General features: G+C 43.3%; 1 protein-coding gene across 5 annotated transcripts in view; it reads right to left on the bottom strand.

The window, feature by feature from the left end:
• Positions 1-10682: 10682 nt before the first annotated feature.
• Positions 10683-16019, bottom strand: part of LOC104317661 (glutathione S-transferase 3) — a 113708-nt gene continuing 108371 nt past the window's right edge. For all 5 annotated transcript variants that reach the window (XM_069805961.1, XM_069805960.1, XM_069805957.1 and 2 more), the window contains exons 5-7: positions 14314-14455; positions 12031-12162; positions 10683-11479 (exon numbers count right to left, since the gene is read on the bottom strand). In XM_069805961.1, the coding sequence (XP_069662062.1) occupies positions 11336-11479; positions 12031-12162; positions 14314-14455 (418 nt within the window). In that variant the 3' untranslated portion in view covers positions 10683-11335. The remainder of the gene's footprint in view (positions 11480-12030; positions 12163-14313; positions 14456-16019) is intronic.

Consider the following 16019-nt stretch of genomic DNA (forward strand, 5'->3'; position numbering starts at 1 on the left):
ACACATATTTCTGTAAGCTGTTTGCCACTTTGCCGGACCACGAGCACAGAAAAGTCTGAAAAGAGTAATCCTAATTCTGATTTACACTCATTGTGCTGCTGGCGAGGAGAGCTTAAATGGAGAGCCAGTTTACAGAATGTTATTCGGATCATTTAGTCTTTATTGATCTAAGTATCTTAATAGGGTCAAAAGGCTGATTTATATAGGCACAAGATAGGCAAGATCAAGGCTTCAAAGGTGTCTGAAAAATAACCTTAGCAGTACAAATTTCATTGTGAAATATTTACCTTAAATAACTCATGTATTACAATGATTTCCTATTTTGATAGAAACTTGTGTATGTTTCCTCCACTTAGTCTCTGGTGTCTGCTGTGAAACTTTCTAAGACTTTCAGTTTATGTGCATCATTACAACTAAAACTAATAATAAACTAAGCTTAGGTTTAAAGAATCTTTTTATTTTCAGAAGAGGGTGTAAAGAAGTAGAGCAGAAATTTCAATCCTATTTTTATCTGATGTTGACCAATTATAAAGCTGGACAACAATTTGGGGTTTTTTTTCCCAATAAAACAGGGGGGGCTGCAATAAAAGAAAGATAAAAATTGATCACCTGAAAAAAATCTAAAACCAGCTCTCATCCTGTAAAACATTTTTTGTTTGTTTTGGTCCTTTTTAAAATAAAACCAGGTTTATTTATACTTCTCAGACAAGGAGAAATAAGTTTTATTGACCACAAGCCCACTTCTCTCATAAAACAGTTTTGTTTTCACTGAAGTTCGTGTTTCCCTGGAGTTCATCAGAATTTTCATAAGACTCCATAACCCTAATACAGATTTCAGCATTAATTTATCTTCAAAAGGCAAATATTCTCTACTTCCCTTAAAACCTCTTACACAGATCTGTCAGCATAAAAAGATTCAATGAAACAAAATAACACATTATTTATACAATTTAGAACTATCCCACTTTTAAGACACTCTTTATTCACTGTTTGGTATCATGGTCAAAATTATAAAATGTATGGGTTTTACTGACATTTATGAGTAACATTCTAACTCTGCATTTACTTTTCTTGCAGGTAACGTAACAGTTTGCGAAATGTAACTTGACTTGCTCTCTAACAATGTTTTCAGCATGAGATTCGTTAATGTTGCATGTACAAGACTGTACAAATCTAGAAGAACAAAAATCAAGGTTTAAGTAGGAAAAGGGGTTGAAAAATGACAGCAGATGGAACCTGACTTCATTTCCTAGTAAAGAATCTGTTTGTTAATGCTACAGCTTCTTCATCTGGCGGTGGCTTTTGTTGGGTGCCAGGCTGGAGGAACTTCTTATTTCTGGCAATGTTGCTTACTCTTGCTTTAAAAGCCTAAAATTGAAAACAATGCAACGTCTAAGAATAGGGGTGGGAAAAGTTCTAATGACAAGCGAACACAAGCCTGTGAAATCAGCTTCATCAGATGGTGGCTCAGGGCTCATGATGAGGGAGGAGGCAGTTTCCTAGGAGCAGACAGTACAATCTCAGAGAAAAGTAGGTGCAAGTCAGATGGTACCAGTCTACAAGGCCAGGTATAAAACTATGCAATGATCAGTAGTGGGATAATCTGCCTTTCATAATTTAATCTTTCAGCACTAGAGAGCTGCTTAACCCCTGAATGTTCAATATCTTTCAAGATTTCACAGCATTTATTATTATACCCTTGATAGCACTTCTATCCTTTTAAATTCCTGGCCTCAATGATATCCTCTAACAATGATTTCCACCATCTTAGTGTGAAAATGTTGCCTTCATTGCTTGTATTTTGCTGCTTTTAATTTCATTGAGTGTCTTATTCCACTTCTGTTATAAGATAGGGGAGATGAAAGCCCTTCTCTGTCTCTCTTACTGGGACCACATGTGTAAAAAATAATTTATCTAATAATTTTTTAAACAAATTGGACTGTAATTCACTTCTCATGTGCATTTCTCAGCTCTGCTTTTTCATTTTCTATTCTTTGTATTTTACTTTGTTGGCTGTATTTCCTGGTCCTCACTTGATTGCTTCTGCATTCTGTGAGAGTGCAAGAAACTGCCAAGCATTTTAACTTGTCTTCCTCAAAACTTTGAATGAATACTATTTGATTTAATTACCTGCAGAAAAGGAAACTGGGAAAGAATGGAGGGCACTTTCTCTTCTACCATTAGGATAGCTTCAATCAGTTGCTGGACTTCTACCCACAGAAGTTTGACAGACATGAAAGATTGTAATTAGCTTGATTCAAGAGGAAAAATGTTTACAGGAATTAAAAACCTAATTACTTTTCTCAGTTTTGCTCCAGTACAGAGTTGATGGAGATATTCATGACCTAAACCTACATTTCAGGTTTATTTCTGCATCCCTGGACAGTTTTATAAATTGCACATGTACAACAGTTGCTACATTTCCATAAAAACTATGAATAAAAAATGATCAGAAGAAACTGTAGGTATGGTAGAAGATATATTAAAACTGGAGGGAAAGATACGTGGTTAGCCATCTGTGCACTGGGTCAGATAGATACAAACCTCCACTTGCTTTTGTTCCTTTGCCCTCAAGGAGAGGTTTTCAATGCAATTTTGGTAAGGGAATAGGAATCTGGCTCTTCTTTCCCAGCTAGTTAGCAGTGCTATAGACCTCAGTGCTCACTTCACAAAGGCAATATCTCACTTACACATACATAAGCCTCTCTTCATTAGCCTGCACAGTGGGAGGTTGAACTGAATGTATGTACACATAGAACTGAACTGCCCTTACCATAGCAGGAATATTGAAAGGCAGCTTTGGTGCGCTTGAGAACCACGCTGAAACTGTGTATGGTCTTTATGTACAAGGTAATAAAGTTGTGAAAAGTAAATAAACTCATGTTAGGAAAGCATTGATGGGGCCATGTTTCACTGCTGAATGTGGAGATTCCTAGTCTTCTACACAGGAATGAGCAGAAAAGACAGATCAATCTTTGGGGCCCAAACCCATACGCTTGTCTTCAGTATTCAGGCTTGAAGAGGTGAAGAACACTCTCCAACTAGTGAAGTCTTACTCTGTCCCTTTTGTAGGGCAAAAATGATCCCTGGATCCTGGAGATGAATGTTCTCCAGCCTCAACCCTGCACAGCTTCATGTTAGCGCCTGTTACTATTAGCAAGAAGGTACCATGGCACTAGAAAAATAAACAGTGTGCTTGTTTAATTAAGGTTAAGATACACATGCTCCTGTTATACCTTTGTTTTGTCGTGTGGACATACTTTGCGAGAACGTAAGCAGTGAGATACTCTGCAAAGTGAGAGTTACGCTGTTTATTTCAAAGCTGTCTTTGTGCAACCCCTTCTTAGAGAAATACTTGTTTGGAGCAGGTTTTCAAAGGAATCCAGAACAAACAGTTCTCTCCCAGATCATCCCTTGAGTAAAGTTCTTCTACAGCAAAACTGTCTGCTGAATAATGGCAAGAGTTAAGTAAGGTAGCTACTTCCTTGAGAAAGCTAGTGGAGGCATGATCTCTGCTTGAACTAATGTGTATCCGAGTGGGCTGGCACAGCTGGGGTCGTATGTGCTAAGCTATGGCATCTAAGGCTGAAGGATGAGGTGAAGCTGTTCTTCTCTTGCTGGAAAGGATAACATTTCCATTCCATCTTCTCTTGGATGATGTTTCCAAATGTGAGAAATGAGAGGTTCTGCTGCAGTGTAGGAATTGGTCTGAAATGGAAAGTAGCAGTTGTAGGGCAAGCAACATAAATGAGTTGGAACCTGAAGCATAACCAGAAAATTGTCCCCAGTTCTGCATTAGGATTAAGAACTGATGTCTATAGCTAGGTACTTCATGGGTCAATGTCAGAGTTGGACACGGAGTTATACAACCATGCTATTTGAAAGTTTCCACTATACGCCAAGGTCATGTTAGGTTTTTTGGATGACAGTGCCATGTTGGGAGCTCATATATGGCTGATTATCCACCATGTCCTTCAGCTTCTCTCCTCTGAGTTCTTGCTTCTCACATCAGTGGGAATTCAGGTAAACTGAATTTAGCTACACTAGATGCATCTTGTTTATTCATTCCCAGTATGCATACTGATTCAGATCACTGAATTTCACCTTTCCTCCCTATTGTCACTTTATTTTTTTATCTTCTGTGAACTGTGCTAATTTTTCTTTTAGCCCCTTGATAAAAATGTTAAATAGGAAAGTGCCAAAGATCTAATCGCTGTCTTCACCTACCTAATACGTAGTTACAGAGGGGCCAGGTCCAGACTCTGCTCAGAGGAGCATGGTGAAAGGAGGAGAGGCAACAGGCACGGGCTGCAGCATGAGAAATTCCAACAGGTCAAAGCCTGGAAGGGGCTGCTGGAGATGTGTATACATATGCCTGATCTCTGCCCTGCACTCCTAGGTGGCTGGCAGACATGCTTCCGGTTATACACTAAGAGGTTAACGATGCCTTAACCTAACCAGATAAATTGCCATCTGGTGATATTTATTTCTTCTCATTGACTACAAAAGCAGTCACAGTTCAAAAGCTGATATCTAGCGCTCAGAGGTTTAAAGTTACTGTAGCAGGCTCTGTCCTTCAGGTCCTTCCCATAGAGGTTGTACTTTTCAGGCTGTATGGCTGAGGATGGCTCTGGGCTGCACCGTCTTCACCCCACCAGTCCCCACCATGGGCACTTCTGAAAGAGCAGGGCCCCATCCGGGGATAGAAAAAAGTAACATCAGTCTAATTCAGTGCCCACAGCTCTTGCATTGTTGAAATGGAGCTGAATGAAATGAAACATGCCTAGTAGTTACCTGCAGCTGACATTTCCCCCCACAGCAAAAATGATATAGAAAAGCCTTTCCTAGGAGCAAGACTGGGGTTTAATGCAACTCTGAATTTTGAGTGGCGAGGACTACTCTGCACCAGCAGCACACAGGCAGGGACCCGATGTCCAGCTCCTACGCATCTCTGAAATGCGAACTTCCCTCTCTTGAACCTCAAAGCAGTGGTCAACGTACATAAGCACTAGCTCCAAGACCACCAGCAGGTTTCAGTAATCCCCACGGCCTGTTTGGAAATCAGCTGTCATGGTTTAAGCCCAGCCGGAACAAAGCACCAAGAAGCCGCTTGCTCACTCCTCCCCCATGGCCCCAGTGGGATGAGGAGGAGAAAATACAAAGAAAAGCTCATGGGTCGAGACAAGGACAGGGAGGGATCACTCACCACTTATGGTCACGGGCTCAACTTGGGGAAGAAACAAAATCAATTTAATTTACTACCAATCAAATCAAAACAAGGATAATGAGAAGTATGACCAAACCTTAAAACACCTTCCCCCCACCCTCCCTCCTTCCCAGCTCAACCCCACTCCCAGTTTTCTCTCCCTCCGTCCCCACCATCGGCGCAGGGGGATGGGGAATGGGGGTTGGGGTCAGTTCCTCACCCCTTGTCTCTGCCGCTCCTTCCTCCTCAGGGGGAGGACTCCTCACTCGGCCCCTGCTCCACCGGGGGGTCCCTCCCACGGGAGACAGTCCTCTATGAACTTCTCAGGCATGCATCCTTTCTGCGGGCAGCAGTTCTTCACGAACAGCTCCACCGGGGGTCCCTTCCCTGGGCTGCAGTCCTCCAGGCACAGCCTGCTCCAGCGCGGGCTCCCCCCCTGGAGTCCCGGCCATCTTGGGGGGCATCCGTCCCCCTGCTCCGGCGTGGGCTCCTCTCTCCCCGGGCTGCAGGTGGGCATCTGCTCCCCCGCTCCCCTCCGTGGGCTGGGGGGGGACAGCCTGCCGTCTGGTCTCCCCACGGGCTGCAGGGGCATCCCCTCCTCCCCCGCTCCTCCTCCCCTCCTTCCTCACTCCCCTCGGGATCTGCACAGGGGTTCCTCTCCCATTCCGATCCCCTCACTCACTGCAGGTTTTTTCCCCTTCTGAACTCTGTTCTCCCAGAGGCGCTACCGCCGTCACTGACGGGCTCGGCCTGGGCCAGCGGCGGGTCCGACTCGGAGCCGGGGAAGCTTCTGGCAGCTTCTCACAGGAGCCGGCCCTGCAGCCCCTGCCCCGCTACCAAAACCCCGCCACACAGACCCAAAACACCAGCCAAGGGGCAAGCTTATTTGTACCACATAAAAACAGATACTTATGTATGGGGTGTAGGCACCCAGCTACTGGCAGGGGGACCTGCCGGGCGGCCTCTGTGAGGAGCGGCCAGGGCTGCCCCAAGCCGGACACAGCCGGTTCCAGCTGGTTCCAGCCGGCTCCAACCCACCCACCCCAGGGCACCGCTCAGCCCCGCAGACAAGGTGGGGGTGCCTTGGCGTAAATATATTTAAGAAGGGGCAAAACACTGCATGGTAGTGTGTGAGGGAAAAGCTGTGAGAAACAGCCCTGTGAACACAAGAGGAGAAGGAGGGGAGGAGGTAGAGGAGTCGGGAACAAAAGAGGGAAGTTGAGCCTGGGAAGAAGAGTGGGAAGAAGGTGTTTAAGCTTTTGTCTTAGTTTTTTACCATCCAACTCTATATTAATTGGCAATAAATGAAAACTAATTTTCCCCAAATCAAGTCTGTTTTGCCTATGATAGTAATTGGTAAGTGATCTCCCTGTTTTTATCTCAGCCCACAAGCTTTTTCATCTTATTTTCTCTTCCCATCCTGTTGAGGAGGGGCAGTGAGAGAGCATCTGCGGGGGCATCTGGCAGCCCACCAAGGTCACCCCATCACAACTACTGACAGAAGGAAAAAGATGGCAGGTAGCAGCCTGAGCCTAAGCACTAAATGCACACTCCTTTGATCATTTTGAGCTAATATTCACTCAGGCTGGGAAAGCTGGAGACTGGTTTGCATGGCAGTACGCAAGGTAACAAAATCTGGTAGAAGTCATTCAAGACTGTCAAACATCCTACCTTGCAGTAACTTCCTAGACTGGTCTCTGCTTTCCAGAAATTCTCCTTCAAACTGGAAAGGTAACAAGGTAAGTGTGTTAGGAAAGATGACCTCAGGCTGTAGCCACTTTCCTATGGCCCTAAACAGGGGGATAAAGACACAGCATGCTGTTAAATATGGGCCAGGAACAAAGACATTTTAGTGTTGAAAGGTGATTGTTACTGAGGTAAAACCAAAAAATTCTTACCATAAAATACATCTTTTTAAAAATATGCATTTCTGTGCCTAAGTACAGCAATAGTGGTAACTGCATTGTATAGGAAGCATAGTGATGATCCTCTCAGGGATCAGGAAAGTGATTCACTAAGGGAAAATTACTTACAAAAAGTTATTTTGTAGGAGCATGTTGACTGCTGTACTCATGTATCCAGTATGTTTTGGCAGTAGTTTTATAAATGCTTAAGCTGATCCACACAACTGAGAAGAGTGCAATTAAGGGAGTGGTCATAGCCCCTCTGTGGCTCGCAGACACTTGTTCTTAATGCCTAACTTGTGCTGGCACCAGCAATCTAGCTGACTGTGTGATTAAATGTCTGATCCAGTAAAAAATCACCCTTAAAATAAATAGTCTAGAGTTTTCAACCGGTTCAGCTTATGTTGGAAGGCAAGAAAAGCAGGGAAGGAGATGGTATAGACAAGGAAGGCCCGTCTTTTTTGGTGAGGGAGTTGGCTGTAAAAGCACAGCCTGAACTATTCACTATGAATAGAGTACACAGTAAAGACATCAGAAATAAGTATAACTCTTGCAGGGATTTTGTATCTCTCTACTAAGCATAGAAAAATCTGTCAAATGCCTGCTGTAAGTGTTAGGAACCCTCCAGTCAGTTTATCCGACTAGCTTTGCCTGAACTTGGCATCTTGCTTTTTTTTGGTTAGTGTTGCTATACTCAGGTATGAAGAACTGCCGCAAGAAGCATGCAGGAGATCTGCAAAATCCCTGTGAATAGCTGGCACTTCTTTTGCCCCTTCAGAAGTGCTCACCCAAATACTAAAGATCCATTGGAATTAACTGCAGCCTACCAAAATACATGCAAACACAATGCAGAGTAATCTATAAAAATCCCACACCGTCACCAGAAACGCTAACTTGTACTAAAGCCTATATTCTGGACTCACTGTTAAATCAATGAGAATTCTCCCAGTGCTTTCAATGGGAATGAACTTGCAATTTCATTGTCAGCGAATGTTTTAAACGAAAACAGGTTGTGTAGGACCACAACCCTTACTCCCACTAAGCATAACTTTTGCGTGGCTATTGGAATAATGCTGCAGGCCAATTTGTACATAAATAGGTCATACCAGAGCAAGGGTTGAAGACAAACCCAAGTCCTTCTTGGAAAATGCATCAAAACTGCCTGTCTAACACCTAAATGCTTTGGACAGTTAAGAGTGAACCTCACAGTTAACAGTGAATTCATGAGGTTATCATGCATTCTTAACTATTTTTGAGCCAGGAATTACTGGGCCAGCAACATCAAGAGACATAGGAGAAACGGCAACAAACGTCTGTATATCTTCTTTGCTCACTACTGTCTTGAAGGCTGGTAACAGAACTCAGGTGCTCTGATGTGTCTTAAAAGTTTTACCAAAGTCAGCTAAAGACTGTAATAATTGCTGCTAGAGAGCTGTACCAGGACTCAAGGATATTCGGTATGGGGATCTTTTACAAAAGACTTAGATATAAGCTGATTTCCTCCCTCGTTTGCCCAAAATTTGAAAGATCACACTCCGTACAGGTTAGAAACTAAACTGACAAACCTGTGTGGGAATATCCACGTAAGAAATGCTGCATCCTTAGACAGGGTTAACCCACAGGACTGTCACACCATGTAAGGCCTGCAATGATAGCATAAGCAAAAATGGCTGTACATGTTAGAAGAAGTACACACTAGGTCACATATAAACAAGTTTAGGTGTCTTTACCTCAAACCAAATCAAGAAGATAAATAAAAAAATAAACAGAATACAAGTTCTCATCAACTATTTACTGAAATATCAGGAAATGACCCATCAGTTGGGCCAGACCTGGAGCAGTACAAGGGTTGCCAGAGCAGAGATTCCCCTGCAGCCCGTGGGGAAGACCATGGTGAGGCAGGCTGTCCCCCTGCAGCCCAGGGAGGTCCATGGTGGAGCAGATCTCCACCTGCAGCCCATGGAGGACCCCACGCCGGAGCAGGGGGATGCCCGAAGGAGGCTGTGACCCCATGGGAAGCCCGTGCTGGAGCAGGCTCCTGCCAGGACCTGTGGCCCGTGGAGAGAGGAGCCCACGCTGGAGCAGGTTTTCTGGCAGGACTTGTGACCCCGTGGGGGACTCACGCTGGAGCAGTGTGCTCCTGAAGGACTGCAGCCTGTGGAACGGACCCATGGTGGAGAAGTTCATGAAGGACTGTCTCCTGTGGGAGGGACCCCACAGTGGAGCAGAGGCCGAATGCGGAGTCCTCGCCCTGAGGAGGAAGGAGCGGCAGAGACAAGGGGTGAGGAACTGACCCCAACCCCCATTCCCCGTCCCCCTGCGCCGCTGGGGGGAGAAAGGAGAGAAAACTGGGAGTGGGGTTGAGGTGGGAAGGAGGGAGGGGTGGGGGGAAGGTGTTTTAAGGTTTGGTTTTATTTCTCATTATCCTACTCTGATTTGATTGGTAACAAATTAAACTAATTTGCCCATGTCAAGTCTGTTTTGCCCATGACAGTAATTGGGGAGTGATCTCTGCCAGTCCTTATCTTGACCCATGAGCCTTTTGCTCTATTTTCTCTCCCCTGTCCAGCTGAGAAGGGGAGTGATAGAACAGCTTTGGTGGGCACCTGGCGTCCAGCCAGGGTCAACCCACCATATATGACCATCAGCTCTTAGGCTTATCACCAACCAGTACTGGCAGACAGTCACCTCCTATGTCTTCTGCATCTTTGCTCATGGAACATTTGTTTGAACAGCATTATACCACAACTTTCCTCATATTCTGGTGAAAAAGTTCACTTAGCAAAGGAATTGAGATCAACCACAGGGTTTTCCAAACTTTCATATAAAACTAATCTGGGATTAAACCAAGGACCAAACTGTAATTGCAATTGACATTAGGAAGGCAGGTGACAGATAAGACACTGTAGGTCAATATAAACCTTGTAATTCCTGGCAATGAAGGAAAAGTATTTATAGTGCTGAGAACTTCAGTCACGCTGAAGCTGGGGAGATTGATGAGCTCTCAAGTGGGCAACTCATTCATCAAATATCAGACAAGTGTACTCACAGCATTCCAAGGTCAAGCAGCATCTTATTTCTCAACCCATAGCTAACACAGGAATTAAACAATGCCATTAGGGATTGCACACAAGTCTTTTCTTGTAAACTGTATCATTAATATAGAACTAAAAATAACAGATGTGAAACCCCAAGACAACATCCTACAGAGCAGCTTTTCAAAGCATCAGTGCAATTTATTGAAGTGATTAAAAGCATTTGAAATTCCTTTGTCAAGTCATCTGCTGAACCATAGATTTAAAAAAAAAAAAAAAAAGGAGGAAAAGAAATAACATTTTAAGTTTGGAAGGTATTAAACCTTAGGAACTATACCAGGTTTGTGTGACGGTTTACTACCTCTCCTTCACATGTCCCTGCTCTGGTTTATAAATGCAAATGAAATGCCTTTGCATGAGGCTTATGGATTAACAAGGATCCTCTTCATATGAAGTATAAAGAATTTATCCTCCAAGAAAAGTAAAAATGGAGTTTGCAAGCCCCAACTTTCATTCATGACACAACATGACAACACAACCACATAAAAGTAAAAAGTTTATTTGATTAGAACAGATCCTCTACATACAGCAGTTACACAAAAAAAATGCCATTTGGCAGTCAATTTGTTTCCTAATTCAGTAATGAGAGAAAAGTGCAGCTTAGTTATAAAGGCACAATGCTGATATTTCAGACAAGTCACTGATGTCCAATAAAACTGGCAAGAGAAACACCTTCCTCATACTTTCTTTAAAAACCACTTGTTTCATTTGCCTACAGTGATACTAAAAACAATAAAGGCCTGAATTGGAAGCAATCATCATACAAAAATCTGATCTGGATCTCAGAAGAAAGTTCTCAGAAGTAGCAGAATATGCTGAAGCTGCCAGTCAGCAACTCACATTTCTTTCTTTTTCGCTCTTCCAAAGTCTCCAGGAAGACAGCATGCTTGCTGCCACTTCACTTGCTTAAAGTTACCAAAAAAAATCTCAAGAATGAAGGAAAAAAATAGGCTAGTAGTAAAGTGTTATAAAAGATACCTGCCTACTGTATTTTGTATGAAAGAACATAAGATACTGCCCATTGAAACTCCTTTCAAACAGCCCTTCACCTTCTCTCTGCAGTATAATTGTACATGTGCAATCTGATAGTTCTCTTAAACTGAGCACAACTGCTGTTCTAGCCTGGCACACTAATTCGCTTTCTTGTCATGATACATGTGGAGAACTCTCCTCACCGTCTCCACGTATTTATCATCAGGAACAGGTTTTCTCTGGCTTCCTGGCTCTAGAAATTTCTTGATTGTGGGGATGCTGCTTATCCTTGCTTTAAATGCCTAAAAAGGTAAACAGTAAGTACATGGTATTTAAAGAACAGGAAGTAACACAAGAAAAAACAATTTTACTGATTTGTGTAACATCCTTCAAAAAGTTGTATGTGAAGGCAAGACAGGAAATACAGTTTTAGCCATGGATGAATTTTACTCCCCCCCCCCCCCCTTGTTAAAGAGTAATAAAACAGCCCTCTGTCTTGTATTGATATGGGATGAAGTGGAAACAGTTATCTGTGGTTTCAGACGTGTACTTTACACAGATCACTTCTTGTGATCCAGAAAATATCTTCTGCTTAAAGGTATCACAGAACTGGTGAGGGGATGGAAAAAAAAAAAGGAGGGTGGATTTCTTCAGATCTGTACAGGAATTACTCCAGAAAATAGGTTCTCTAGATGAAACATATTACGAGGTTCTTCCTAAAGCAAGAAGAACAAGACTACAAGGGAAGAGGAGTGACAAATGCTCTTGTTTTGTGAAATTATCTACACACAACAGATTTTGAAATATCATTTATCACATTTCCAGCCATGAGTGTATTGTTAGTGTAAGGTACCTGTAACTGAGGAAAGCCTAAGAGCACATCTGACTTCTTCTCTTCTACCATTAAAATGGCTTCAAGAAGATGAACATCTGCCCAGCTAAAACTGTTGCCAACGAGAAAGTCCTGCCCATGGTCTTTCAAAACCTAGAAGCGTCATAAATAAAAATGTTCAGATGTGGATAGCCAGCTGAGGTTGATGTTTTCAAAATGCACAAGCACACCTTCTTTGACAATACTTACTGCCTCCTCTTCTTTTCACCTTTTTCTCCTATGCAACTAGGGATAGTAATAGTGTGGGGAATGTGGGCCCAGTGCCTGTGATCACTGACCATTTTACGGGATATCTGTGAGCAGTCCTCACAGCGGCAGTCTAGAATCCCAGGGTTTCTCCTATAGCCCTAGGTAACCCCACAGACTGGACTACAGGGTTAGATACCTCCTTGGTATTCACTCCTTTCCAGCGTAATCAATCTTGAATTTTTCTGTATGTAGTTACAGCTTCAGTGGGAAAATAGAGAATGTAAAAGAGAGGTGATCAGCCTAAAGCATTGGGGCTATGATGCAACAAATGGAATCTAGGGTAGAATGAACTCTGGCAGCCATCTATAGGAGAGCTGGTATTTAGGTTGGAAACTGTCTTCCCTTTAGTCTTTAAAACAGAAAAGCAGCTATTTCTGCCAGATCATCCTGCCTATGTATGTTAATTTCCATTGAGAGCACCTCTTAGGTCCTCTCTAAGATCAGTTAGAGAAAGACCAAGATTCCAGTATGGCTTAAGCAGCAAACCACTCAGACTGGAAGACAGCAGTGATAGCCGTCTATTACTGTGGTTAAAAAAAAAGTAGATGTATTTGAAATTTAAATAAAGCTGACAGTTTGCTATTCTAAAATGGCATTGCCTTTGCAATGCAAGTTACTGTGGTGAGTTGACCCTGGCTGGACGCCAGGTGCCCACCAAAGCCACTCTATCACTTGCCTCCTCAGCTGGACAGGGGAGAGAAAATATAATGAGAGGCTCATGAGTCGAGATAAGGACAGGGAGAGATACTCATCAATTGCTGTCACAGGCAAAACAGACTCAACGTGGGGAAATTAGTTTAATTTGTTACCAATCAAATCAGAGCAGGATAATGAGAAATAAAACCAAATCTTAAGAACACCTTCCCTCCACCCCTCCCTCCTTCCTGGGCTCAGCTTCACTCCCTAATTCTCTACCTCCTCCCCCTGAGTGGCAGAGGCAGACGGGGAATGGGGGTTGGGGTCAGTTCCTCACACCTTGTCTCTGCCGCTCCTTCCTCCTCAGGGGGAGGACTCCTCACTCGTCCCCTGCTCCACCATGGGGTCTCTCCCACAGGAGACAGTCCTTCACAAACTTCTCCAATGTGAGTCCTTCCCACAGGCTGCAGTCCTTCAGGCATAGACTGCTCCAGCGTGGGCTCCTCTCTCCACAGGGCCACAGGTCCTGCCAGGAGCCTGCTCCAGCGTGGGCTTCCCATGGGGTCACAGCCTCCTTTGGGCATCCACCTGCTCTGGCGTGGGGTCCTCCCTGGGCTGCAGGTGGATATCTGCTCCACCGTGGACCTCCCTGGGCTGCAGGGGGACAGCCTGCCTCACCATGGTCTTCCCCATGGTGCTGCAGGGGAATCTCTGCTCTGGCACCTGGAGCACCTCCTCCTCCTTCTTCACTGACCTGGGGGTGTGCAGGGTTGTTTGTCTCACACATTCTCACTGCTCTCTCCAGCTGCAGCTTGTTGCACAGGTTTTTCCCCTTTTTCAATCTGTTCTCCCAGAGGCACTGCCACTACCACTGATGGGCTTGGCCTTGGCCAGTGGTGGGTCCGACTTGGAGCCAGCTGGCATTGGCTCTATCAGACATGGGGGAAGCCTCTAGCAGCTTCTCAGAGAAGCCACTCCTGCAGCCCCCCTGCTACCGAAACCTTGCCACACAAACCAAATAGTTACAGTTTCATTTTTCCTAAAACCAGGAAGTTGCTTTTTAACTGTATATAGCTAGGTTTACACATTCATTGGAGCATAACAGTTTTGAGCCAAAGGGGATACTTGGACCCTTCAGTCTGAATGTTGATGCTGCTCAGACCATGAAATCTCATTTAGGAATTTCTGCATTTAACCTGCTCTGTCCCCCCTCTCATCTCTCCAGCCTGCAGACAGTGTGATGTCCTGGTTTAAAATACTGCACTGATACTTTTCTGTTTCTTCTGCTTTTGGTACAATACGTGGTGTTCCCATTGTTATCCTTCCAGAACAATGGAAGGAAATGATCCTTCTACATACCTTTTCATATGCTGGGAAATACCTGCTTGTCGCCTTTTGTACTATAACAGCATGTTGTTTCTCTTTATCCTCAGCCGACAAGAATGGGAATATCAAAATGAAGCCCATAAGGTCATCAGTTCCTCCAACATACATATCAATCCTTAAAACAAAAGCAAACAAAAACTTTAAATAAGAAGGCACCTTCATAAGCAGAGCTTCTTAGATTTTCATTGTGATAATAGAAGGTGAACTTCCCACCCTCGTCATGAAAATTATTTCTGGAGTTAAAAGAAAATATGTCACAGTCTGAGTCTCACTCATAGTGTTGTCAGCACTTTACTTGCCTCATTGTGCAGGATTAAACAGGATTGTACAGAGGTTAAAAAAGTTTAACTTTGGTGTTATAGATCACTTTAGAATCACCAAAGAAACACACAATACCACAAGAAGTCATCCCCAACTGGTTTAGTTGTCTGGATGTATCCTGCCTTCAGGGTTTCATCCAAAGTCCAAGTGGTACCAAATAGATTAATTATGGGGTTGGAAACCTGAACTGTACCAGGTTCCACATCTAGCTTAATTATTAGTACAGCAGTTCTTCAGATCATTCCTTTTATCCATTTTTCCATAGCTCTGACAGTAGGTTTTGTACCGTAGACAAGACTCAAATTCAAATTAAGTCCTCACGAATATGAATAAAGTGTCTGGTAAAATAGTCTAACAAAGTCTTCTAACCATCCTATGTGGTAAGAGATTTGAGTTCCTGCTGTGTAATAAGACTAACTGCAGTTTTTGTTGTCAGGCAACAGCTTCTCAAAAAAGCCTCTGTAAGGATTAAACAAGTTACGTGCAATTAAGAAGCTATCAGATATTCCTGCAAGCCTTAATGTACGCCACCTTCTCACCTGCATCTAATCCAGTCTTCCAAAACTGCACTTCCACACTATACAAGACCAGCTATCCAAAGTACTTAAGCCTGGAGCTAATAACAGCAAGCCTTCCTCGAAGCACTGATGCTTCCTTCCCCCTGCCCAAGAACAAATCAACAAATACACTTCATTTATATTTGCTGGTAAAATAGCAGGAATAGTTTTCAGGCTAAATCTAAAACTTGATGCAAGAGAATTCTGTTTGAAGCAAAAGGTATGCAAGGAATGCAAACTACAGGAAATGATGGCTTATTAGCAACATAAAGAAGCTGATAAACTGACTGAGGCTCCTGTCTGAATATTAATTCTTTTTGTTACTTCCCTGAACCTGCTTCAGCCAATTCTTCCAACCATTTGCATTGTTTAATGGCAGTTTATTTTAAAGTATCTATTAAAGTTAGATGCTTTACTAGTTGACCTTTAGTTTTCCTTCTTTTGAAAAACAATAGCAAATAGACATTTAAAGGCTACATATTGAGACAGCCCAATCACATTTTTTTTCCTTCTCACAGACACATCAAGACCTGGATTTAATTTCACATGAAACCAGAAGTTTTTCAAAATTAGCTGTTCTTTCCCCAACTTTCAAAGACCTAAACCATGCACTTTTCACAGTGCTGTGGAACATCATGCAATCACAGATAGCATCAATGACAGATCTTATTTTGCAGCCAAAAGTTAAAAACTAACCACTGCTTTCCAAAAAGTTCTCTGTTTACAAAAGTAGTTCAACATTTACATGCTAGTCACCTCTCAAATACCTGTGTCAAGCTGTACTAAAGCACAATAAACCCC

This window comes from Haliaeetus albicilla, chromosome 18, assembly GCF_947461875.1.
Source record: "Haliaeetus albicilla chromosome 18, bHalAlb1.1, whole genome shotgun sequence".
NCBI classification, from domain to species: Eukaryota; Metazoa; Chordata; class Aves; order Accipitriformes; family Accipitridae; genus Haliaeetus; species Haliaeetus albicilla.